Source organism: Tauraco erythrolophus, chromosome 1 (assembly GCF_009769465.1).
Source record: "Tauraco erythrolophus isolate bTauEry1 chromosome 1, bTauEry1.pri, whole genome shotgun sequence".
NCBI classification, from domain to species: Eukaryota; Metazoa; Chordata; class Aves; order Musophagiformes; family Musophagidae; genus Tauraco; species Tauraco erythrolophus.
In genome coordinates, this window is record NC_141465.1 from 48,107,727 (window position 1) to 48,132,014 (window position 24,288).

At 37.4% G+C, this 24,288-nt stretch overlaps 1 protein-coding gene across 1 annotated transcript; it reads left to right on the forward strand.

Annotated features, from left to right (window-relative positions):
* Nucleotides 1-1,884: 1,884 nt before the first annotated feature.
* BCLAF3 (BCLAF1 and THRAP3 family member 3) lies at nt 1,885-23,058 on the forward strand. Its single transcript, XM_086608992.1, has 11 exons — nt 1,885-1,925; nt 3,961-4,539; nt 4,883-5,548; nt 7,880-8,058; nt 8,722-8,836; nt 9,036-9,099; nt 9,946-10,064; nt 11,968-12,082; nt 16,948-17,043; nt 21,164-21,319; nt 23,029-23,058. The coding sequence occupies exons 1-11, from the start codon at nt 1,885-1,887 to the stop codon at nt 23,056-23,058; spliced, it is 2,160 nt and encodes a 719-aa protein (XP_086465118.1).
* Nucleotides 23,059-24,288: the final 1,230 nt, after the last annotated feature.

The following is a 24,288-nucleotide window of genomic DNA, read 5'->3' on the forward strand; positions in this document are numbered from 1 at the left end:
GTCTTCGAGTAAGCAAAGGGCCTGAAGTTAGTTAATGCTATGCAGTCCTCAGATGTATGCCTTTAGGATCTAAAAGGCAATGCTAACTTCATATTTGAAAGCTCAGGGAACAAATATTATATGTTGTTTTCAGGGTACTTTGGGGTTGGGTGTTTTTTGGGGTGTTTTGGTTTTTTTTTGCTTCACTACACCTTGCAATAGTTCTTACCACTTCATGCCTTGTCACATGGAAAGATGCATTGTAGAGCAAATACTTTCATGGTAAACAGGAGACTTTTGAGTTTTTAAAAAATGAATTCAGGAGGGTTTTCTCCAGAACTATGCTATTGCTCTGTCTTGCAAATAATTGTCCAGTTAGCTTGTGGTGCTACTTAATGAGCAGGAAGTGAATGTTTCCAGAATCACTTCAAAAGGTAGTAGATGGTTTGTCTAACGTCCAGCTGTGGTGGTGGACCTCAGAAACATACTGTGTGTTCTCCTCCAAGATACTGCACTCTTTCAGTCATGAAGTAATCATACCAAAAAATCAGAGCAAGGGGTAATATTTTATTTGACCAACTAGTGTGATGGGGCGAAGGGCATGAGGCAGTGGGCCAGGCGTGTGGGTGCACACCTACTTCTCCAGGTTTCTTACATGTCTTAAAGCTTGTTGGTTTTTCTCCCATTTCAATTTTAGTTGGTCAGGTAAAAGATTCAGTTAAAGAAATTATTTGAGCACTGGGAGTGTCAAAAAGGCTGTATTTGGCCAGTCCAAACTAGGTTTCTGTATCCCTGAGTGTCTGTGACCATATACTTACAGAAAATAACAGAGCATGTATAGAGTGACATTGACTTGGGCATATTCTTCCAGTTTCAAGTGACTGGTTGTTCATTAATTTCAGAGCTGTTGATGGATCTGTTTTTGTATCTATTTATATTTCTGACCTTTACAGCATCTTGTTGTAGTTGGGCATGGGTATGTGGTCCAAATTCCAACTTTTAACTATTTACCTGATAATTTCACTCTTCTTTAATCCTTGTATTTGCTAAATAATGAATTATCTTTCCATTCCTGTTCACCAGTCATGTTCCTGGTGAGCTTGTATATCCTTTCATCACTTGTTTTCCAAGTGTTTCTGGTATCTTTTTGCAAAGAAGAGCAAGAAGTTTAGATTGCACTGATATTTTTATCATTCTTTGTAGCTTTTATGAGAAGGGGTGACCAGAGCTACTTTCAGGATTCAGGAACAGTGCTTTCTGTCATAGTGTATCCACTGCATATGTAATTGTATCTAGGTAGTAGATTATTAACAAGTTAAGTATAAAAATTAAAAGTGATCTTTTGTACATGGTTTTATTTGGATGAAGCGTGTGATGATACAACAGTTAAGACTGATGGAGCACTTAAAGCTTACAGGATGTCTGTAACCGTGTGAAAATATCAGTGTATATTACAGATCTGAAGCTCAATATATATGAAGTTCAGAATATAACTTGATGCAAAAACATTTTTCTTTGTAAACTTCGTTTTAAAGCTGGCTGTCTCTCCCCTCCCTGTCATCTATAGGATTTAATACATACTAACAATTGCAGCATTTTTTTCAGTTGCTGCAGCTTGATTATGAGATTATTAACATTTAAAACTGGAGTGAATTGATAGCATTACAAAATGGAGAGAAAAAGGGAGCAATGGTCAAATATTGAGATCTTTATAAGCTGTCTTCTGAGTTCAGCAATTAGGAAAAAAGTTACTTACCTTAAAATGGGAATTAGAGGTAAAACATCCTGAAAATATGCTTCATGCCAACCTTGTCCCTGTTGCAATTTGTAGTGCGATTCTGTTACCAGACTAGTAAATTGTATCATTTTTACAGCTTTAAGAAACTTATATAAACACGTGAGAAGATGACAAGATCTAGATCAAGATCACCACGATGGAAACCACGGTAAATATTTATCTAAAACTTAGGTTCTGAAATGTAGCTTTGTGTAAGGATTTATAATTAGGACATTAAACTTGCATAAAAGAAAGAAAATTGCATCCAGAACTGCAATTTGTAAAATGTATTCTATAAATTATAATTTGTTTTACAAACTGAACAACTTCTGCAATTTTCTTCCCAACTTGCAATTTTGTTATTACGATTTTTTAGGGTGGTTTGTTTTTTGTGTGTGTTTTTTTAAGATGGAGGTGTTAAGGTTTTGCCCTCTGCCAAGAACCTTGTTCAGCTTGCATGTTTTGGGACTCGGAACTATCTTAAGTGCAAAATTCAAGCACCAAACTAGTTTAGGTTATTTTTACTCAAACACCACCTGGTGCACTTAATGTCTGTAGCTCAGTCCTGTTTTGCCTCTTGGTCTACAGGGAGGGCCAGGGCAACCATTAAAAAAAAAAAAAATTCTTATTTCAAACACCTCAGGCTTTATGAGCCTTTGGGGCTCATCTGCATATTGATCTTTAGCACAGTTTGTGCCTTGCGGCATAAACTGAACTGAAAACATGGGAGTCGGTGGCCTTCTTTTTGGACACTAGCCTAGTAGCATGTCCTTGATGTATGTCACCAGAATAACATCCAGGTTACTTCATGCTGTTAGTTCCCTGCCTAATTTTTAGGACTTGCAATGCAAATTTGAGGTGTTCGAACTAGAAGGTTGGAATACAATTTTAAACTTTCAAGAACTATTAGCGTGTAATATGAAACTATTTTTTTGCCGGTTTTGTGTTGTTTTGCTAAAGGCTAATGAAGCTGTGATGACCAAGACAAGGGAGGTTATTGGATAACACAAAGATTTGTGTGGGTTTCTGTTTTTTTGTTGTTTTTAAAAAGAGAAATCTTATCTACCTCCAGACTAGACTGATAGTTGTGAATATGTCCTTTCCATGAAGGACAAGGAGGAATGCCCCAGCTCTCATTAAAATGCAAGCGTTAACTAGAACAACATGGGGCAGCAGTATGGATGCTGTTGGAAGTTAGCCATTATAGTTTTATGAAGATCTGTGATTCTGAATTTGAACTCATTTGCAGAAATGGAGCAAATAGTTATGCCAAATCGTACATTTGCAATACGTGTGCAAAGGAAGTTACTTCCTTTAATTTTTTCAACTTAATATTTTTCAATATTTTTATTAAAGAGTGTATCGAGAGTGTACAGTGAATACTTTGAATACAAGCAGAACTGTTAGGTCTGGGATTATTTTCTGGTTCTTGCCTGTGGCTTATGCTGTTTTTTCTTTATTTAAGGAGATTTTGGCTAAAAACTTACCAGGTGGCTTTCATTTTTGTAACTGTAGGTGAAAATGCAAAACTGAGTGGTGCAATTGAGTGGATCTTAGCAGTTAAATCTTTAAGCTGCAGTAAGTGTGGAAGCACGTGTATACATGCTTATACATGTGTACATGTACACACCATTATACAAAAAGACCAAAGCTTCTTTCTCAAACTTGGTCGTTTCTGCAGGAAAAAGCCTACCTGTGTGACATTTTAAATAGGATATTTTGTAATGTTTTCAGTCATTTTTTGGGGGTTGTTGGGGCATGCAAAGAAAACCTGAAAAGGTTTCCCTTTTTGTATTACTTTTTTTGGCTTTTTTTCCTTCCCTTTTTTTCTCTTGGCACTGAAAAAGATAGGGAATACTTGAGAAGTGTGACAGTGTGTAAAACTTGTTTTCAGTGTAGTGGAAGCTTCATATATCTGAAATTATTTTTAGTTTTAAATGAAAAAATGCAAAGAGAAAAATGATTGACTAAATTCTATTGAGTGGTTATTTTTACGATGTAAACTTTGAACAGAGTAAAAGTATGCTTGGTACTCTAGCCAGGCAGATGACACTTTAAATATCTTGGCTTGTTTTAGTTTTTTTTTTTAACCAGTTGATTAAAATTGTGTACTAAACTATACTTCCTTAGGGAGCAGATATTCTCACCAAGAGGTTAATTCAATTTTATGGGACTACTCAAAGTGGATTTTGTTTTTGCCTTAGGTCCTTATCTCCAGCATTTCGGAGTCCAGAGCACCATAGACAAAGGCATGCTCATATTAATTATGACTGTGAATATAAAAGCTTTCGTAAGGACCCAAAGAAACCTATGCCTTGGAGAACAGAAGATGAAAAATACGGACAAAGCAATTCCAGATTTGCACCTCATAGAAGTAACCACCAGAGAATATATGAACGTAGATCACCTTCACCAAACTTGAAAAGAATTCCCATGGAAGATACTTACAGTCATAAGCCCTACAGAACACATTCATCCGAAAGAACTGAAAGCAATAGATGTCGTCAGTTACCACCGAAATACTCAGAAATACCATATAAAGAGCATGATCGTATGTTTTACCAACACAAAATGGAAGAAAGATACATGTTTGAGTACTACAAAGTCACTGGAGATGAAAAAGGAACGAAACCTTTTCATAGACCGTTAGGGGCTTCATGTAAACTTGAAAGAAAATGGCATGAAGATGACTTGAGGCACCAGAGGTTACATGAAGAGAAGTATGGTCAGTCACCCAGAAGAGTTTCTGATGAATTTACGACAAGGAGCTCTTTACAGAAGAGGTATAGGAATAAAATAATTAAAACCTGGGTATTGTGGTATAAAGCCTCAAGTGAAAGTCTGTTTCCATTATAGTTGAAGATACCCACCTTGAAACACGTTGGCCACTTTGTAGTTTAATTATGGGCGACTGGTAGTAGTGAAGTATTTGTCTTTTAAGTAAATCATGTTGGTGGCTAGAGTATGAAAGGATAATATTTTCCTCTTAAGAGCCCCTGCACATCTGTACCTTGGCGTGAGGGATGTCGGGTTAACTTGCCACGCATTCTGCTGTCCAACATTCTGCACATATAAGTTCTCACTTTCTTCTCTAGTGCAAGTGTAAATTGCTTTATGTCAACACAGGTATCCTGAAGATCACGATTACAGAGAATATGGGCACACGTCTAAAAGGGCTAAAGAAATGGAGAGGTATGACGGTGGAGAAGTACCAAGAAATTCCAAGTGGAAGGAAGAACGTTCTTTTCCACCCTACCAAGAAAAGGAGGAGCAAAGAAATCTGGGCGGCCAGTCCCACCGTTCGGCTGAAAGGGAGTACTCGGAGGGTTCTGTCACAAAGATAGCCTATGAGTACAGTCACAAACGGCGTGGGCATCTGGATGGGGAAAAGCCTTTTTCAGACGATAGAGCTCAGAAGTATGTGAAGCAGGAAGACCAGAAATATGGTTCCTCTAAGGGTGTCCGGAATAGCAAAGAGTTAGATTACTTTAGCGGTGGAAGAGCGAGACGGACTGAAGAGGGGCACATTGAAGCACCTGTTAAATATAGTTCAAAGAAGGGCTGCAATGCTTGTGTTAACTCTTCCAAAATGGATGTTGATCCGAGATCTTTTAAAAACAAACCGAAGGAAAGAGTAAGGAAAGAAGGGGAATTCAGGAAAAAAGTAGATTCCTCCGATAGCCAGCATGATTCAAGTCACACTGTTTCAGATGTGAAAATGTCAGATGTCAACTGTAGGAGGGAACATCTCACAATCAAAGTGGATATGAAGAAAATGTTGACCAAGTACAGGTATTGGTTTCCCTTCACCTCTTCTTTCTTCCTGTCTCTTTGCAATTTATGAGAATGGAAGGAAAGCATGGCTTCTTTAAGAGGTAACCAGGACAAACTAAGGTTGTACCCTTTAAATTTTATTTAATTTAAAATGTTCACTAGCCCAGACTGGAAATTTATAGCTTACCTCTATTAAAAAACAAACTAAAACCCAACAACAACAAACCTCAAACTCACCCTAGTTCGTTTCTTGGAGATATGTAGCAGGAAGTGGAAAGAGCAGATATGCCTGATACAAACCTGTAGTTAAAAATTGCTTATGATAAGTAAATGTGTTACTTTTATTTAAAAACAACAACAGGAAAAAAAAACCACAAAAAGAAAAGCAGAAAAGCTTAGTCCTGTGCTTTCTTCTAAAATATGATGGCATTTTTTGACTACGAGTCATCCCTTACTTCTAAAAACCAGATAACCTTTAAATTACCTAAATCTCGGGCAGGCATTCAGATGTTCAAGATCTCAAGTTCAATAAAGCTGTTGAAAAATTAGAGACTTTTGGGTTATGTTATTTATTTTTATAACAAATGAAGTGGCAATCCGGTAAGGCATCAGAACTGAAAAGCAGTAGAGTCTGCTTCTGTCTATCTTCTGTGTAATGCTTGTGGTTGCCTTTAGCATTCCCAATGCTGGCTGAATTGGAAGAAAGTGGTAATATTATGAAAATTTAGACGGATGCATGGCAGAGTGTAAGCAGCTTGGTTTGTGTGGATTTTTGCAGGCTTTTCTGGTTTGTTGCCTTGAGGTTGCAGGCAAGAATATCCTATAATGGCAGTAATCCTTTTGGAAGGGATTACCTTCCCTTTCAGAGTGATCAGCCTTCATTTTAAAGGTATTTTGCCTCTTGTCTCAAATAAATAAAACATCTATATCATTTTTTCCCAGTATTTCAGAAACACCTAATACGATGGAGAGTTACAAAAAGGCGAGTTACTGTCTGCACATAAGGGGCTAATGTTAAAGACTGAGGAAGGGAGGGTAATGCCTGCCCCAGCAGGCTAGGACAAGCATTTAACTTCCTGAATGATAATGTATGGAAAATAACTTAATTATTGTTGGGTTTGTTGCAAGCCCACAGAATGATTCCTTTATCTAGTAGCCTCTTGCTGCTGGTTTTGAAAGTCATGCATAATGGACGTGGTAATTATTTGCAGACTGAAGAAGCTACTATGTTGATTACAGCTAATTTAATGTTTGGAAGGTTTGCTTCTGCAGCCAAAAGTGCTAAATGGTTTAATTTTTTTTTTAAAAAAAAAAAGATGAGTGCCAATTTTGCAGAAGCTGATGACTGGGAATATACATGCTGCCTACTTCAGGCAATTAGCAAACACCTGACTTGAAATGACTCAGCTGAGAAGAATACCTTCTTTATAAACCTGGAGAGCAGGTAGATAATTGAAATCATCTGCAAGTGTGGTTGTTTGGATTCCCTCTTGCATGCATTTATTTCCAGTTTACTAGGGTCAAATAGATGACTTCTGGCACCTGCTAGAGGCTGCTTCTGATACAACTTTTTTATGAAATTCTGGTCTTGTATGGTCCAAATACAGGAAGAGCAGGCACATAATCACTTTGCAGAATGCGCAGTAAACAGAGTCTTTATCTTGTAAGCTTTTTACATGGGCTGTTTGAGTGTTCTATCTTTCCAATGACAAGCATTTTCCTTGCAACAAGAACAGCAGGATTTTTAAAGTGTTAGCTTCCTTGTCAAAATAACTCTTGAGCAGCAGTGCAACCATTTGGAGTGTAAACTTACTGAGAATGAGTAAAATTTGACAGAAAGGTGCTAAACGTGTTCTGAAGTTCACACACTGCCACTGGGAAGCTGTTCCACTAGGCTTAAGTGACGATTCAGTTCCCAAAGACACCATGAGATTTTTACATCTCTGGACTGTTCTTGAAAATTGTCTGGTACCTCCTTATAAACAAAGAAACACATAAAATTGCCTTCCAGAATTACACTAAAGAATTATATCAGGATCTTAATTTGCCTGTTTTATTTGATAATCTAGATGAATTAATTTCAAAATTCACAACTTTTGTAATGCATACTTCACTGAAACAAGGATTCCTGAGAATGTAGTCATATCTTTTTGTATTTTATTATAGCCTTTCTTCCTTATGGCCTTAGGAGTGTTTTTAATTAAAAAAAAGGAACAAAAAGAGTTTTCAGTTTTATCACATTTATTTCTAAAATGAACTTAATTTACTGTTTTTTTTCTACTCACCTATTTCAAGTTTTCAGATACAGTGAATTCTTTCAAAGTGAGTGTCTGTAAATTTTTATTCTAGGACTGCTTCTAGCCATACTACAGAGAGACAGATGTCACATGATCTGGTTGCTGTTGGCAGGAAAACCGAAAATTTTCATCCGGTGTTTGAGCACATGGAATCTGTAACACAAAATGTTGAAAACGACCCATCAAGAGAATTTACTCAGGAAATAATTACAATTATCCATCAGGTTAAAGGTGGCTGTAATATTTGGGGTATATGTATGTGTTTATGTATTTATAATTATTAAAACTGAATCTAATGAATTAGACATGCTCTCCTTGTAAGTCTCAGGTGTTTGCTTTTGGCTTCATTCTGTATCGTTGAAGGAAAATGTAGGTCGAGGATTTAAACTGGTTGGGTGGAGAATGATTGTAAGAAGGTCTCAGTCCATAATAGAGGCATTATTGTGGAGTGTTACGGTTGAAAGGATTTTATGCTAGTGCTTAAGACTAACCTGCTTGTTTAGGAATGCGAGAAGAAGAAAGGAGTTTTGCTGTAGTCACAACTTTCTAGTTACTATATAGTTTCTTTAATTTTTCAGATTAGTGTTTAGGCTGCCGCATCATGTTCAGTGTTGAACTTTACAGATTCTAGTCCTTTGAGTACTACCATGATAGAGCTGGCAAATAGTTAACTTTCTATTCAGCTTAATCTTACTAGGTAAGAAGATGTCGTAAGTTGGGCTGGCCTAGTCTTTCATTTGTGACTTGTTAAACTGCAAGTGGAAACAGTTTGAAATTTTAATCTCAGAAGTTGTCTTGGTGTCCTTAAGAGTTAATCTTTTAAAAGATATGATTTCCCACTGTGCATTTCAAATACTACAAATAAAGACTCTTGTATTTAATATCTCTTCACAGCAAATTATTTTTCATCTTCTGACATAACTCTACATGAACGGTTCTCAAAAATTCAGGATAAACCAATTGCAAATATGAATGAAGTTAAAATACGTTTGGATCCAGAAATTCACAGGTAATTGCTGTGCTTTTGGCCTTAATTTATTTGCATTGAGGTTGTTGATCTTCAGTAGACTTTACACAAGGTACTGTGCTTTTTCACTGACTCTAAACTGCCTGCCTGTAGTCTGTAAAGAATTCTGTAGTTGATCAGTAATGCCTTTGCTAGTTATAGTGATGGCACTTTGTTTTCATGTAATGTTTTTGTGTTCCAGGAGGATTGACATGTCTCTAGCCGAACTTCAGAACAAACGAACTGTGCCATCTGAATCTCCCCAGGTATCTTGATTACTCAACTTTTTGGGGCAAACAGTAAGTTAAAATGATATAGATGTTAACAACACTTTCCCCTTGCTATTGGTAAATAATTTTTACATACTTTGAGGCGATCAGTAGTTCTGACTAATTTGAAAGAAATGCACACTTGAGCATATTCACAGATACCACAGTGGTGGAAGTATACAGTGTTCACTGAGTAAAATGCAGATGTGTTCTCCAGAGTAGCTGGAGTGTGGTTATTCCTGCTGCTTGAACCTTTGTCGTTTTAAATAGTGTAAATACTAAGTAGGTGACTGACATGCGACCCTTGCTTTCTGTCTGAGATTAGAAAAAGCCTTGATGTTTCTTCTACCCTAATGTTAGCATGGCCTGATACCCACATAATTCCTCAGAATGCTATTTTATCCCAGGTTTTCATCCAGGGACGTAAGATTTTCTGTCTTCCCCTTTCAAGCTTCGGTTACTGTGATTTAGTTACCGTTTTCCTCTATAGTACAGGTGTGTGGAAATTCAACTTAATTAAGAATAGTAGAACTTCTTAAGATTTACTGGAATTTACGTGAATATTTTTGCCTTTGCAAGTCCATGCAGAATTCCAGTGCTCCGTTCACTGTTACTTGGAAACTTGTGAAAAGGCAGATGGTGCAAGAAAGGATAATGGTTTAGGACTGCTTTTTGTTACTGTTTTGGACTTTGCATCCTTGGGTTGATGCGCATCTGTCCTGCACGCAGATAACTGGACCACGTTAACAAGGTTACATACCGAATGCAGCCCCTGAAGGACAGAATCACGTCAGTGTTTAGTTATTACTAGGTAACTTGACTTTAACCCTTTCTTTTAACTAGAACATTATGAGAGTGTTAGAAGATCCGAATGATCTGCGGCATGATATAGAAAGGAGAAGAAAAGAGAGATTGAAGAATGAAGATGAGAGAGTGTTTCATGTAGATAGCATAACTCCAAGGTAATTAGCAAATAACAGTCTTGTTGGCCCAAGCCTGTAGTTCTCTTACACATTTATTTTTTGACTCTTCCACAGTTATGTTCACATTTGCGATTCTTTTCCATAGTTTGTCCTTGGACTGAAAGTCAACTGACATACGTTGCAAACTACTCTGTAATAGTATTACCTTGAAACAGGTGAAGCTGCAGTGGGGAAGAAAATGAAAAGCAAACTCAAACTATAGCACTGAATGGGAAGAGGGGAAAAAATGAATTTAAAGGTGCTTAACTGCTTTTAAACTCCTTGATGTTCCATATAACAACGTTCTCTTGGTATTTTGTAGTTTCATAAAAGCATTCTAGGATGAATACGTCGTTGTGTTGCCCTGGTTGTTTAGTAATGTCATGTGGAATATCAACAAAGAATTGTAATTTTTCTGATTCTTGGCGAATTGTATGACAAAAAGCTAGATTTTTGGGATGTCTTTCTACTGCTATGAATTCCTCCAACAGGTTTGTTAAAGGTTTTTGGCCCAGAGGTGTTTGTTAGCCTCAGTCATCCAGTTTTCACTTTTGATGTTGTGAGGTTGGTTGATCAGAGAGATGACTTGACTTGTTTGTGTTAGAAGAAATGTCGATTGAAGAATTGCCAGAGTGTAATGAAATGTGTTTGTACCATAGTCTGATTTGCAGATCACTCTTAATATGCTACTGTTTGTTCATTTTAAATGCAGCCTATAATGGCAAATGGTGGCAATGCATACATACTTGGGAAAACTGACTTGTAAAGCTGTAAAAGAAATTTATGGTATTTGAGATTCTTTAAACAAAAAACCTAAAAGTATATAAAATGGAAAAAAAATTTAACTGTTGTATATAGCCTTTTATGTACCTGGGGCTATGTCTTTAGTGTGTGTTTGGCCTTGTTACCTGGGAAGGCTTTTATTTACCACTTCCACAGTTACTGTCTTGCTTACCTTTTATGTGTGCTGCTCAAAGCGAGAAGCTCAAGTTTCTCCAGTAAGTGTGATTGTCCTGGAGCTCAATGTGAGGAGGGGTTACACTGTCAGAGTTGGTGGACAATGTAATGTGGGCTGAGGGCAGTAATGCTGTGAAAGATGCGTAGAATTTACCTGAGGTTGGGTTAGTTTTTTTCATTGTTCACATACGAGATACTGGCAATGCTTATGAGCTAGTCCAGTGTACCTCTGTTTTTGCCTTAGTAATTTATTTTGCAGCTATGCAAGCTGTTTCTATATGTTTTGTGAACTATGAATTTTGACTTCTGCTAGTTATAATCTTTATGGTATGTGTTGTATTTAAAGATTTAGGGATATACCTCTATTAGCAATGTGCTCAGTAAAAAAACCACCCCAACAATCAAGCAAAAGCCCAGAGCCAAAGCACTCTGCTTGCTGAGGATGAAACTGGAGCATCTCTCCAGCATCTAGCTATCTGTCTGAGCTTCTGTCGGATTTGCGATTTAATGAAAAGGAAAGTTCTGTGCAACTTTAAAGATAGTGTAGTATAAAACAGCTGCTGAAGTGCAGAAAGCATTTCAACCAGCGGAGGGCAGCAATGACCAGCCATGGAGGCCTCGCTGAGTGAGCCAGGGGAAACTTGATTTGTGTAGCGAGGACTTCAAGGAGGGAGAGTATCTTTGTTAATTTGTCATTGCATAAGAGAATACAGCTTACTACATAATTCTGTGCAACTTGAGCTTGACTTTAATCATAGTACTAATGATTTGTCGAATGTCCTACAAAAAATTACTTAAAAACTGTCACTTTGCACTGCAAAGTGATACAGATGCTAGGCTAAGGTCATCTAAAATACAGAACTTTGATACACTATGGCTTTAGATTTTAATTGTTCTCTCTCTCTCTCCCCCCTCCCTCTCTCTCCCATTCCCCTATACACATCAGGAATCAGGAAAGCTGCAGTTTTTCAAAATTACAAAACGCACAACTTGATGGCTTCCAAAAGTCTATGAGGTTCATTAAGCCACCTTTCAGGAAATTTATTGGGAAACCTCACCTGGTAAGCCTAAATGTAGAATTGGTAACTTCTGCATTTGTTGTTCTTACATTTATAATTCATTTTTTGCTGCATTGTCTATGCTGATGTAAATTTAACAATCTGTGATGTCTCACCCTTTTAAATTTCAAGTGAGGCTTTATTATAGTCAGGTTTTTCTCCACAATAAAACTACTCATGATTTCACAGTTCTAGTGCAAGAGTACTTCCTCAGATACTTGTTGAAGCAGAGATTAATACAAGTGAGCTAAAACCACTTTTATGGCCAAATGCTGATACAACAAAAATAATTCTTTTGGTTTTCCATGTCCGTGCAGTACTCCATAACAGCTTTGCTACTGATTTTTATAACCTAGTAGCAAGTTGGCCAGGGATTTGTTGTTTCAGAAAGCTAGTTTAGATTGGTGTGTTGGGTGAAATAAAAATGTTTTTCAGGTAGTCTGGAAGTAAGGTAGTCAATTTTAGATCTCTTATTGAATAGCAGGAACAGGTCAAACTAAGCTTTTGAACTAAGTTTTAGGTTCAAAATGACTTACTGAAATTAACTGATTAAGGAGTTTTATGAAATAAAAACTCATATTGCTTGTAACTTTGTAAAATAAACTTGTACGTAGTACTGCATTTCTTCCTGTTCATGATGTACTTACTACCTGAACTATAAATTAGAAGGCTTTGTTACCGAGCAGATAACCTGAGGTAATGTGGAACAGTTTGAGAAAAAGGATATTCTCCTGCATTCTAGTTGCTAGTGATTGGAAGGGAAGGTCTGAATCCTGTTTTGTGTAGGTGATGTTGTTACTAAAACAGTGTTTCTCCTCATTATAAAAAAAGCACTGGGAAGCTCTTATTTTAAAAACAAATAAAAATGAGGAACAAATCACAAAATAATTAGAAATGTTTGAAGTAACGTTCCTGAGTGTGCGATGTTATACAATGGAATAGCTTACCTGTGATGCCAAGTTTATCAAAGCTAGTTTGGGCACCTGTTCTGTTTTAGGCTTTGTGATTTATGCTAATACTGAAATGGGGAAGACAGTTACATTAAGTTCAGCAGAAATAAATTTGTCTTTTTTGGAAAATTCCTTCTAATAATTAATTGGCATTTCTTGATTGCATCTCCTTTTCTGGTTTTGTGATTCTGTTCTTGCCTTTTGATTCTTACTCTGCTCCCCTTGTCTGTTTTCCTGTGGATCTAGTATTTAATGCTCCTGTTCATTTAGTATGTCTAATGCTCAATACGTAAAGTAATGCAGAAAGAAGGTAATCTTTTTGTGGGCAGAGCAGATCACTAGTAAAGCTAACTCGTATCTGAAGCAGTACAAGTAATTCAGCTCAGTTGGGTGGTACGTCCTGTGACATGCGGGCGTGTTGGGTGAGAACGTACAGTGTTCAAAATGGCTTTCCTTGAAGGAGTGCCTCAGGGCTGGGTGCAATTGGAGAAGATCTTATCCTTGTGGGCAATAGCTCAAGCTCGATCTCCATACATGTAAGCTGCTAGCACTCCTTTGGTATTTGTTGTGGGAGTTAAGTGGAGTGGCATCCAGGCAGCCAACTGTAATTTCAGCCACGGGTATCATTTCTATGTTGAGTAGGTTTTCTGTAATAAATTCAAAGCTGCGTGGCTGTAATCACTAGTATTTGGTTTGGAAATGTAATGTTAGTAGAGTTGAAAGCAGCCTTAGAAGAAGAAATTAATGAAGGTAAAGGCTTTCTGCAAGAGGACAAATGTTTGGAATTTGCTATTCAGGGCGTCCCGTATCAGAACAGCACGGTTCAGGTGTGAACACTGCCAGCCGCCTTGAAAAGTGTGAGGACCTTGACTAAAAGCCAGTGTTCAGAGAATAGTGCATTGGATTTAAGTGGTTTGATGAGTCACCAGAACATTGATGCTAGGTTGACCACACCTTTTTAAATAGGGAACATCCTAAAATGAAGAATGTATTACTGGGGCACAGCAATACATGGAAAAACCTGAGGAAGAGCTTGTTATCTTAGCTTCCCACAAGAACTGGAGAGCTCTACCTGGACTATGAAACCAACCGAACCAATAGCAAAAAGTTACTTCCTTATTCAACAACTGAAACATAAGCAAGAGCTATTTTATGCTGCAAAAGAGAAGTAGCAATACCATCTTGTGTTGGCAAAATTGTAAAGGCGTGGGAAAACACATGGAAAAGTGCACAATAGACATCTCTTACCACTTTTGCTGAGCAGAGTTCCACCTGTGGTCTCAAAAGCAAACTCTTGGAAATCAAAACAAAAACTCTAACCTTCAACACTTCTCTCAGATTTGTTTGCTCTGGTTTACAGGTAAACATTGAGAGAAAAGTACATAAGAGAGCCAGATTTCAAATGACAATAACAGTGCCAAGGCCCAGAAAATACAGCAAAAATAACTTCAAAAAAAGAGTATTTGACAGGAAAACCACTGCAGCATCTTACATTAAATTTTTAAAATTCTATTGTATAATTCATTGGATGAATATTTGCACATTTTTGGTTTCGTTAGTAGAATTTCATTGTGGTTTTTATCACTGTTGTTTGAGGAACTGCGTGTAGCAGCATTGGTAAAAGAAGGATGCTTGAAAACGGAAAGCCTGATCAGTAGATGATATGTGATGGTAGGATGTTGCCTAATGTGAAAACAGATAATGTGTTGGTCATAGTAAAATGTCCTTACAGCAAACTGTCAAAATGTGGTATTAACACCACTTTTAGCTCTCTTGTTAAATGCAAGTATTAGTCATTTGGGTTAAAATCAAACATGGAAATGGCATTGACTTGGTTGGCCTACTTTTGGTATCCCATGATTAATCAGTATGAACTTTTCTGTGCAAGATATGGGCACCTTTGACAGCAGGCCACTGAAGGGGAGCGTTTTTTTTGTGTTAATAATTGGGACTTGAGCTTCAACTTGAGAAAAACTTGTGCCTTTAATGTGCAAATGTGTGTCTAGCCTTGATTGTGAGAAATGTCCATCTAGACTTGTACACCATCAACAAAAAGAGGATAGCTAAAAAGTAGAAGATCAGAACAATTATCTATTTGTACTTCTCCATTTTTTTTTTTATTTAAAACCTGTGGTTTAGAAAATTCCTGAAGAGTAGATTACTCTATCTTTGCATTAAGCAGTTCTAATGTTTATGTTTCTATTAATGTACTTGAATCTGGAGAGAGGTGGGGATACGGAGGGATGTATCCACAGTTAGTTGAGACAAGCTTTCTTTTAATTCCCAAAGGTTTATTTTTAACTATAACAGGAAATTTTCTTGATTTAATTTTATTTTTTTTTCATCTTGCTGAATTCTTAGCTTTAAGAAGGAGAGTACTTCAACAGGGAACTTCCTGATTTAATTGTGTTGTATGGAGAAAGTTAATTTGATTTCATGGAGTATCTTCATATTCTTAGAATAAGAAAGGAGCTGAAAAGCTCCTAACATGCTTTTTCCTCTGTGTATTTAATCTTCCATACCTTTTTTTCCTCAGAAAAGCCATTTTGACTGCTTTGATTTCACTTCATAAAGTCTGTCTTCCTCTCTTTTTATTCTCTGCTGAATCCCCTCTTGTCAAGGCATGTTAAGCTAAATAGTTGACTTGTAGGCAATAATATATTTTCAAAAAAAAGCTAGCTTAAATCCCAGTTAAAAGTAGACTTCAATTCTAACACTGTTCTGTTTTGTTTATAGCTCCACACCCCCCTCCATTAGTGACAGTGTTAGAAAGCATATCCTAAAGTGTTTCTGCTACTGGAGAGGTTTGGTGCTTTGCTAGAGAGTAGAAATTCTGTAAAAAGCAAAACATGCATTTGCATTTATTATTAGATATTAATATATACAAAATACTTAATGAGATTCTCTTCTTAAGCTCTTTTTAAGTATTTGAAAACACAGATATCAACAGCATTGGAACACTTCTGTGGACCACAAAGCAAATAATAAAAAAATTTCATTGCCAAGAGTTCATTGGCAAGTTATTCTGTCTGCATTAGATGACTTTAACATAGTATATGCCAGTATGTAATATTTCTGTAAATGTTTATAATTGTATGCAATGATGGAAGAGAATGATATTTTAGTCTGTGTGCATCCTCTCAAGGTAGCTGTCATGGGAAAAGTTTGGAATAGGGCGAAAATATACAGGTAGGACAGTGGCTGGAGGGAGTGCTCTCTTTTCCCATGGCTGTTTGACTGCAGCTGTTCAGTGTGGTGACGCACAACTTCAGTGCCACTTGCTTTCAAAATCACGTTCGTTTCTGTGGCAGGCAAGTGATCTTCAAAATGCTCTCCTGTAATACAGAGTTAAAAGTAGAATCGTCTGAGGACCAGCGTAACATGCTACACCTGCGTTGCCGGGTTGCTGCGGTGGTGTGTGTAATAAGAGTGCGTGTATCTCCTCTAAAATATGCTAACCTATGATGAGCAGGTGCTAACCAGGGATGCCCAGAGTACTAATCTTGTTGCCCTTACTCCTAACTCGAGGGATGACTGCTATAGCAGCCTGTCTGCTACACTTGCTGCATGCAAATTGAGGCATCTGTTCGGGTGGGAGCCAGGAGTAGAGAACCTGAATTGGGTTGTTATCTGCTTAGATCTCTCCAAGAAGACAATATTCCAGTCGGATGGTCTGTGTCATTTTTGGCTTCTATGGGCTCTGCCATCCCTTCAGCCAGCCTGGTCTCCAGGTCCTATGCTCCTGTAACTCTTCCTTCAAACAGTCTAATTGTCAAATGCTACAAGATTGAAAGAGTTGCAACATTTGTTGCTACAAGATTGAAAGAGTTGCAATATTTGTTAGTATAACCTGGAGACTCTGTATGTTTTCTTGAATAATTTAGTAACATTAAGCTAATAACTCTGTTTTCCTACTAGAATTCTTACAGTTACTCAAAACCAAGTGACACTTACCCCTACAGACGCATTAGAGGACACCTTGAAAACACAGGACCCATTAGAAGACACTTTAAGGTACAGACCAACTTTTATCGGATGTATGTTACATAAAATAGCGATTTGATCCTGTTGAGTTCGGTAACAGGCGACACGCTTTTGAAGGTATTAAGTGCCATGAAAAACAGGGCCTCAAAATGGTAAAGTGGTGGGCAGCTGTGCTTTTTCCTGAGGTAGTGCAGTGGTTTTCTCATGCTTTTTGATTGTAAAACGTATTACAGGTTCAGCAGGAAAACAAAACCCACTTTCTTCCTTTTCTGCTGGCAGTGGCATGCTACGCATGGATCCAGTTAGAGCTCCTTATTAGGAAAGTATTAATCAAATCTAGAACAACTTAGTCATTTTCTAGCTTAAAATTACCCCAACTTATTTAACAGATGTGATCTCAAGAATAACATAGCACACAGAAACAGGCAGCCGTCTTTCCTATTTTGTAGATAGTGAAGTTGAAGTTTTGATGGCTAAGTTAAGTAGCTGGCATTTTTGGATGATGTTTTGAAAGGGAGGCAGTATAGGTGTGGGTTTTTTTGTTTGGTTGCTTTTTTCTTCTCTGCTCAGACTAAGCATAGGAGAACTGTTGGATAAAAAGGCTTTCAGGCTCTCCTATTTAGATGTGCTTTGCCAGTCAATCTTAGATAGCGTTTTTTGCTAGTGTTAGCTTAACTAACTTCATTTTACTGGAGGAAAAAAAGAAAATTCTCAAGCTGAAGTTAACAATGTAGCTGTTTTAACATGTAAGGGCATCAGAGCCTCTTAATCAGTATCCCCTCTGTTGTCAAACTATAGGGGATAGGGGGGATCTTTAGCACTGGCTGCCATATTACTGAGGCAGTGTTGGTAGTCGATGTAATATGAAGAAAATGGAAGGCTGCCTTCATTTATATCAGCCTACAGTTCTGGAAATTATGCAAACATGAAAGTGTCCACTTAAGTTGTCATCACACTTATATATGAATATTGCCTGCGTATTGCTGCATCCAATATTTTGTCCCGTGGTGCTTTAATATTTGTAGGAAAAACAGCATATGCGCTTGTATTGCAGTTTGCATATGTATATAGCACATTTGTCATTGCCACGGAAACAGCAGTGCTGATTTGACTTAATTTCATCAGCTTTTTTTTTCCTCATTTAATTTCCTCCTGTGTAGTGTAGGGGATTTTCCTTCCCATGCTCTTGCTGAAATATCTTTAGGAAAGTGATTTGACTATCTTCTATACTCAGCAGACTTTTTTGGCTGATTATTTGGAAAAGTAAATGTACAAACAAACTAAAAAAAAAAATCAAAAAACCACACACAATCCCATTTCCTGCCCACCATCCCCATTGTCCTCCACCTTCCCCCCAAAAAAACCACAAAACCTGACCAACAACCAAAAAATGAAAACCCACCACATTTTCTTTTTGGTATATAAAATGGGGGCATTTTAACTTGATAAGCAAAAAAGACAGTTTATTTAGAGTGTTTAAAAGAAAAACACATATGGTCTTGCAGTATGTTAAATATCTTATTTTTTCCCCAAAAGTTTTAGAACAGCAGTTTTATAAAGGATCTGAGGAAATCTTATAAAATTTAAAAGGTCTTTTCTATAATGACACTTTGCAATGAATCACTAAGCCAACCTTCAAGTGAGTACATGCCTGGTAATCTTTAAACTTTGTTTTGCATTATTAATGGCTGTGATGGGTTCAGCCCAGCCAGCAACTAAGCCCCACACAGCTGCTTGCCCGCTCTCCCTTAGCTCCCCTCCTGCCCCAGCAGGATGGGAGAGCAAATACGGAGAGTGAAAGTGAGAAAACTCAAGGGTTGAGATGAAGACAGTTTAGGTGAAGGAAAGAGGAAGAAAAAAGTCATGCAAAGGCAGTCAGACACCGCCTCCCACAAGCTGACTGATGCTCAGCTGGTCTCCAAATAATGGCTACCTCCTCCAAAGCCCCCTTCCCTCAGTTTCTTTCGCTGAGCGTGTTGCTGAGGTCGTATGGCACGGAATGTCCCTTTGCTCAGCGTGGGTCAGCAGACATGGCTAGGTCCCCCTCCCAGCTTCTTGCCCACCCTTGGCCTTGTTGCTGAGGGGCAGAGTAGGGGAAGAAGAGAACGCCTTGGTGCTGTGCAGGTACTGCTCAGCAATAGCCGAAACACTGGTGTGTTACCAGTGCCGTTCTAGTCACAGATCCAAAACATGGCACCATGTGGGCTGCTGTGAAGATTAACTCCATCCCAGCCAGACCCAGTGCAATGGGTTTGCTCATACAGACTTACTTCAGAGCTTGAAGTCATTGGTTCATAGCCACTGTCATTAGTATTATTTATAAAATAGTCTTAACGTAACACTAGGTGTGACTTTAGCAGATTTTTCTTACTTTACACCAGAAGTTGATGATGTCTTCCACACACCTTAAATTACATCATTTTGCTTGAAACTGTGTGTGGCTGCAGCACCTACGTACCAAATGTATATGTAGTTGTTGACTTTGTCTACAGCTGATTCCGTTCTACATTAATAACGCTGCTTGTCCCCTCCCTCCCCACTTAGGGAATGTGTAGATACTTGAGTTAAAAAGTTTAAGCTGTGTAATCTCTTTTCCAATATCTTGTACCTTTTTCCCCCTCTCTTATTTGGTCTTTTCCTTTTCTTGTTGTCATACAAATGCAGTGGCAGACCACCAAGGCCTCCTTTCTAGCCAGTTATGTCAAAGCAGAGAACCACAGCAGCTGTGGAGGAAATGGAAATTTTTAATCTTAGCTGTGTTTAGGGGCTTAATACAGCATTTAAAAAGTCCTTTGCTGTTCCCTATGGTAGGCATATAGCTACTTATTAAAGAATTTACTTGCACTTGATTGTATTGGCCCTGGACCCTAATACTTTTCAGGAAAGAAGTTAGTGTTTAATAGCCCTCCACAAGTGTCCTCTGACTACAAGCACCATTAAGAGTAACCATGGGGGACTGACGAGGCCAGCTTCTGAGTTATCTCCTATGTAGTAGGTGGGCGAAATGATTTGGGAAATAACAAAACCTCTGCATTTGCATAAAGGAACCTCTGTTCAGTACAGTCTTTTCTTAGATGTTCCCCAGCAACACAGTGGAAAAACTGGTACTAAACTTACTGCAACCTCAGAGCATGTGATTTTTCTTGAAGTGATCCTTACTCTGTCAGAAGGAGAGTGACTTCACCAAAGTAATTGGGTCATGCTCAAGAAGGTCTATTTCTGTGATATATTTCGTTCTCTCCTACGCTTTATAAGTGTTTGTAAAAGATGACAATTTTATACAGTAAGGATGTAGGATGTCTCATCTTTTTTTAGCTGGAAAGCCATTGTTTGTTTAAATTTGGAGGAGAGAAAAGCTTTAAATTTAAAGGATGAATACGTACAGGAATGCTTTGTCAGGACCGTGTTGGAAAACATAAAACAGCAGGACTGGAAAACTGAGAAATTGAGTTTTCTTGCTCTAAAGATTTTGCTGCCTGTTTTCTTAGAGGTCCGAGTGCTTAGGAATGAAAACCTTTTTGTAAGTGTAACTGCTGTGGTCAGTGTTGATCTTGCTATGTTCTATGTATTTATAATTCACCTGTAAGCCTGTTATCTCTGTGGCCTGCGCTCCTGGTCCCACGTTACATTAGTTTACAGTATCCCAGTCTGGAGGTGACAAAGGTATAGCAATGAATGTACATTCAGACCATGAGATCTTAAACTATAGGGAAAAATATATATGTTGACTTCTGTTTAGTATGACTTTTTTTTGACTCTGTGTGTGCCCACTGCAGGCCTGACATCACTGCATTTGCTAGCAATAGTGAGGTGTTGTCTTAACCAGCATCAACAAAAAAGGTTCGCTTTAATGAAAGTTTGAAAAAAGGCTAAAATGTTGTACCATACACTTACTTTTTTCTATGAGGAAGATCATTTCAGATGTTTCAAACAGTAAGTACAATACAACAATTCTTTGAGCCACATGGTAGCTAGTGGTCTGAGGAACATTAAATGGAAAACGGAGGAAGAGGCGCTCTGCACTTGCAAATGCACACTTCTGTTTCTCAGTACTGTAAGTTTTATGTGTATTACTGTAAATGTAAACTATTGAGTTTTGGTGCCCTCATTTTGTACTTTTTTCCCCCTCTCCCTTCCCCAACCCTTACAGAGCAACTTTGCAGATGGCCGTTTGCAATCCCATTATAAATCAGGCTTAGTACAGAAGGGTTTATATATCCAGGCCAAGTACCAGCGGTTACGTTCTGTTGGTGTAAGGGGATTTACCACTAATAAATTCAGAGATGGATTTTTGAGGAAAGAAAAGGTAAGTTGGCTTAATTTATTTTTTACTAAGCCATTTATAAAATAGAAATATTCATAAAATCCATTCCAATTTTTAAATCCCCATGGAATAACTTGGGTGGGATTTTTGGGAATATTGGCTCTGTATAGGCAAGCTTGATTCTGCACTCTTGTTTCCTCCCTGTTTATTTCATGGAAACTTGCTGAAACTTGCTTTGGGTAATTGTGAATCAGAGATGGCCTCTGAGGTTCTGCAGTTGCCTCTCTTTCAGCATTGAGCTCAGTTGATCTCTCTTCATATTGATAGGAAGTGTGTAAAAAATATTTTGTCCTTTTAGGCTACCGTTTTAAATCAACATGAAGGGCATTAATAATTTTTTTATGTCTGTGTATTTGTCGTTATGTTACCTTAAGTTTATTGTGTGCTATAAAGTACACACTGGAGTGCTGTTCTGAATAAAGCATCCTACATTGTGTAATGTCTATGTAAAATGGTTTGATAAGCTCAAGCTGAAATAATTAGGCACATCTGTTTTATGTTACCTTTTGATTTGCAGTGTGTATGGAACATGGATAATCTTGGAACTGCAGAACTTTTGAACTGTATAAAATCTTATAGCTTTTGGGAGGATCAGTAGTTAAAACGTTCTAAACCTTTTATTAGAATTGATCAAGCATGATCAAAGTTGTATGAGGTTACTTGCGACATCAGAGAATTGGATTAGATAACCTACCGAGCCCCTTGCAGTTCTGTCTTCCTGTGCGGATTCTTGTTTGTTTTGTAATTCTGTGTCCACCTAACTACAAGTAAATACACTTGCATAAGCATTTGTAGTTGGATTAGAGTTCAGCTCTTGGAGCTGTTTTCAAAAAAAGTCAAGTTCACATCCCAGTGGGGGGAAAAAAAAGCAAAACACACACACAAAAACCCCAACAAAACCAAACACCATACCCAAAACAAGAAAACCAAATTCTTTGAACAAAGTAAATGGGTTGCCTGTTACTTAAGTATACTGGTGAATGTCTTTTACACTTGCGTAGACTCTGAGAAATATGATCTCTGAAGGATAAATTGAATTGGAATTGGTAGAAAATGGATGGAGAAAGATTCCCCCCCCCCCCCCCCCCCCCAAAAAAAAAATTATGACCTTGTAAAATGGGTATAGGTGTGCCATAATTTTGTTGTAGCGAGCTTTTCCCCAATAACTTCCAATGCTCTTCTATAATTGGATATTAAAGTTCTTGTCTGGAACCTATAATCTGGCTGTTGGAGATTATGATTTGAATTAGAGAAACATAATAAGATATGAATATTGATTTTTAGGCCTGATGAAGAACTTGAGTGTCTTTGAGTTGAAGTAAAATAAATGCTGAAGAATGACACAGCCGTTTTCTTAACAGCATACTGATTGTTGCTGGTTGGCTGATTCTTAAAAAACAAACAAACAAACCACTCAACCCTATTCCTCAAATTCTAGCATTTCCTATATTTTGCCTATTGTAATGATTAAACTTGTCGCTGAGATTTGTTGAACTGATCTGAACATCTTTGTCACCCTTTTGAAATAATTCTGCATGGGCATCCTTTAAGATGTCACCTTTACAGTTGTGCTGTTTCAATCCATAATTGAAAGAGTGTGTTACGTACTATAATAATACAGTAATTATGAAAGTTGTGAGGCTTTTTTCCACTGTTAAACTTGACGGTAACGATTTTTTTTCTCTCTGTAGGGAAATTTAAGTATTGCCACAGAAACCTGAATTGAGCTGTGATCCTAAAGTTGAAACAGATAACACAACAAAGGGAGCATCTGTTCATTTTTTGACAACTTTGTCAAGACTTAAAATAGGATAAAGGAACTAACCCTGTAACTTTCTTGATTAAAATAACTTTATTTTCAGTAGTGGAATGCTGCAGAACTTTTTTACAGTTTTAATAATTGCTTTTAAAGTACAGTATTCAACTGAAACATTGTAGTATGTACCTTTAGTTCCTTTTGCATACCAGTCTCAAGTAAAAAAGTCACTGAAGGGAGTCTTATTTATTGAACACTTTTTCCTCTAAGCATGATGTTACAGATGGAACTTGAGTTGTTATACCCAGAGGTTTATATGTTGAAAGTTTATTGCTTATGTAATAAAAAAAAGTAAAAAAAAAAAAGTGCCTGAATTGTTTGGAAATAGCACATTAGCTCAGGATTTTCCAAGTAATGACCTTTTAGGTTGTGCAATAGATTGTACACCTCTGTTCAATCGTTTCCGTAAAACAGTATTTTGTATTAATTTCGTTTAATAATATACTTGGGTTTCTGATGTGTATATACCTTTGTAAATGATTAGAATGTTGGGACAACTTTCAGTGTTTGATTAAAATGAATGGTAACAGGCAGGTAGGTAACGTACTGTAGCAGTAGCTTATAACTGCACTGAAAGCATGCTTGGGTTTGTTAGAGGATTAGCTGGCCTGTATTCAAAATTATTCTGTCTCATTATATTTTTTGGTGTATGACATTCTTGACCAAGCCACATGTTCTCTAATCTTTTTCGTCATAAATGACTTGATTTCCTGGATTCTGAACTTGGGGCCTGAAGTATTTAGTTACAAGAAAAACAAAAAATGTAAGTTTTTGTAAGCATGTCTTCTAACAAAGCTGTTCATAATTGAAACTGCTTTAAATGCAGATAGCTTGTAATTTTGTTCAAAATCCCAGTAATTCTCTGAAGTTTACTGCAATATTGTTATGCTGTGTGCAAAACTCATAGCTCAATGTGTTTTATAAGCAGCTATGAACAATACTGTGCTTATTTCCTGTTTATAGCCTTTGCCTTAACATGTAATATACGATAGGGTTGTGTGTATGTATTACAGATTTGCTCAGACTTTTTATTGCTGGTAAATTAAAGATGCATAGCAAGTAGTTTTCAGAGATGTTCTTATTTAAGAAAAAAGTTGTTCACCGTATCCACAAGATGTGCAGGCTAATGTATTTC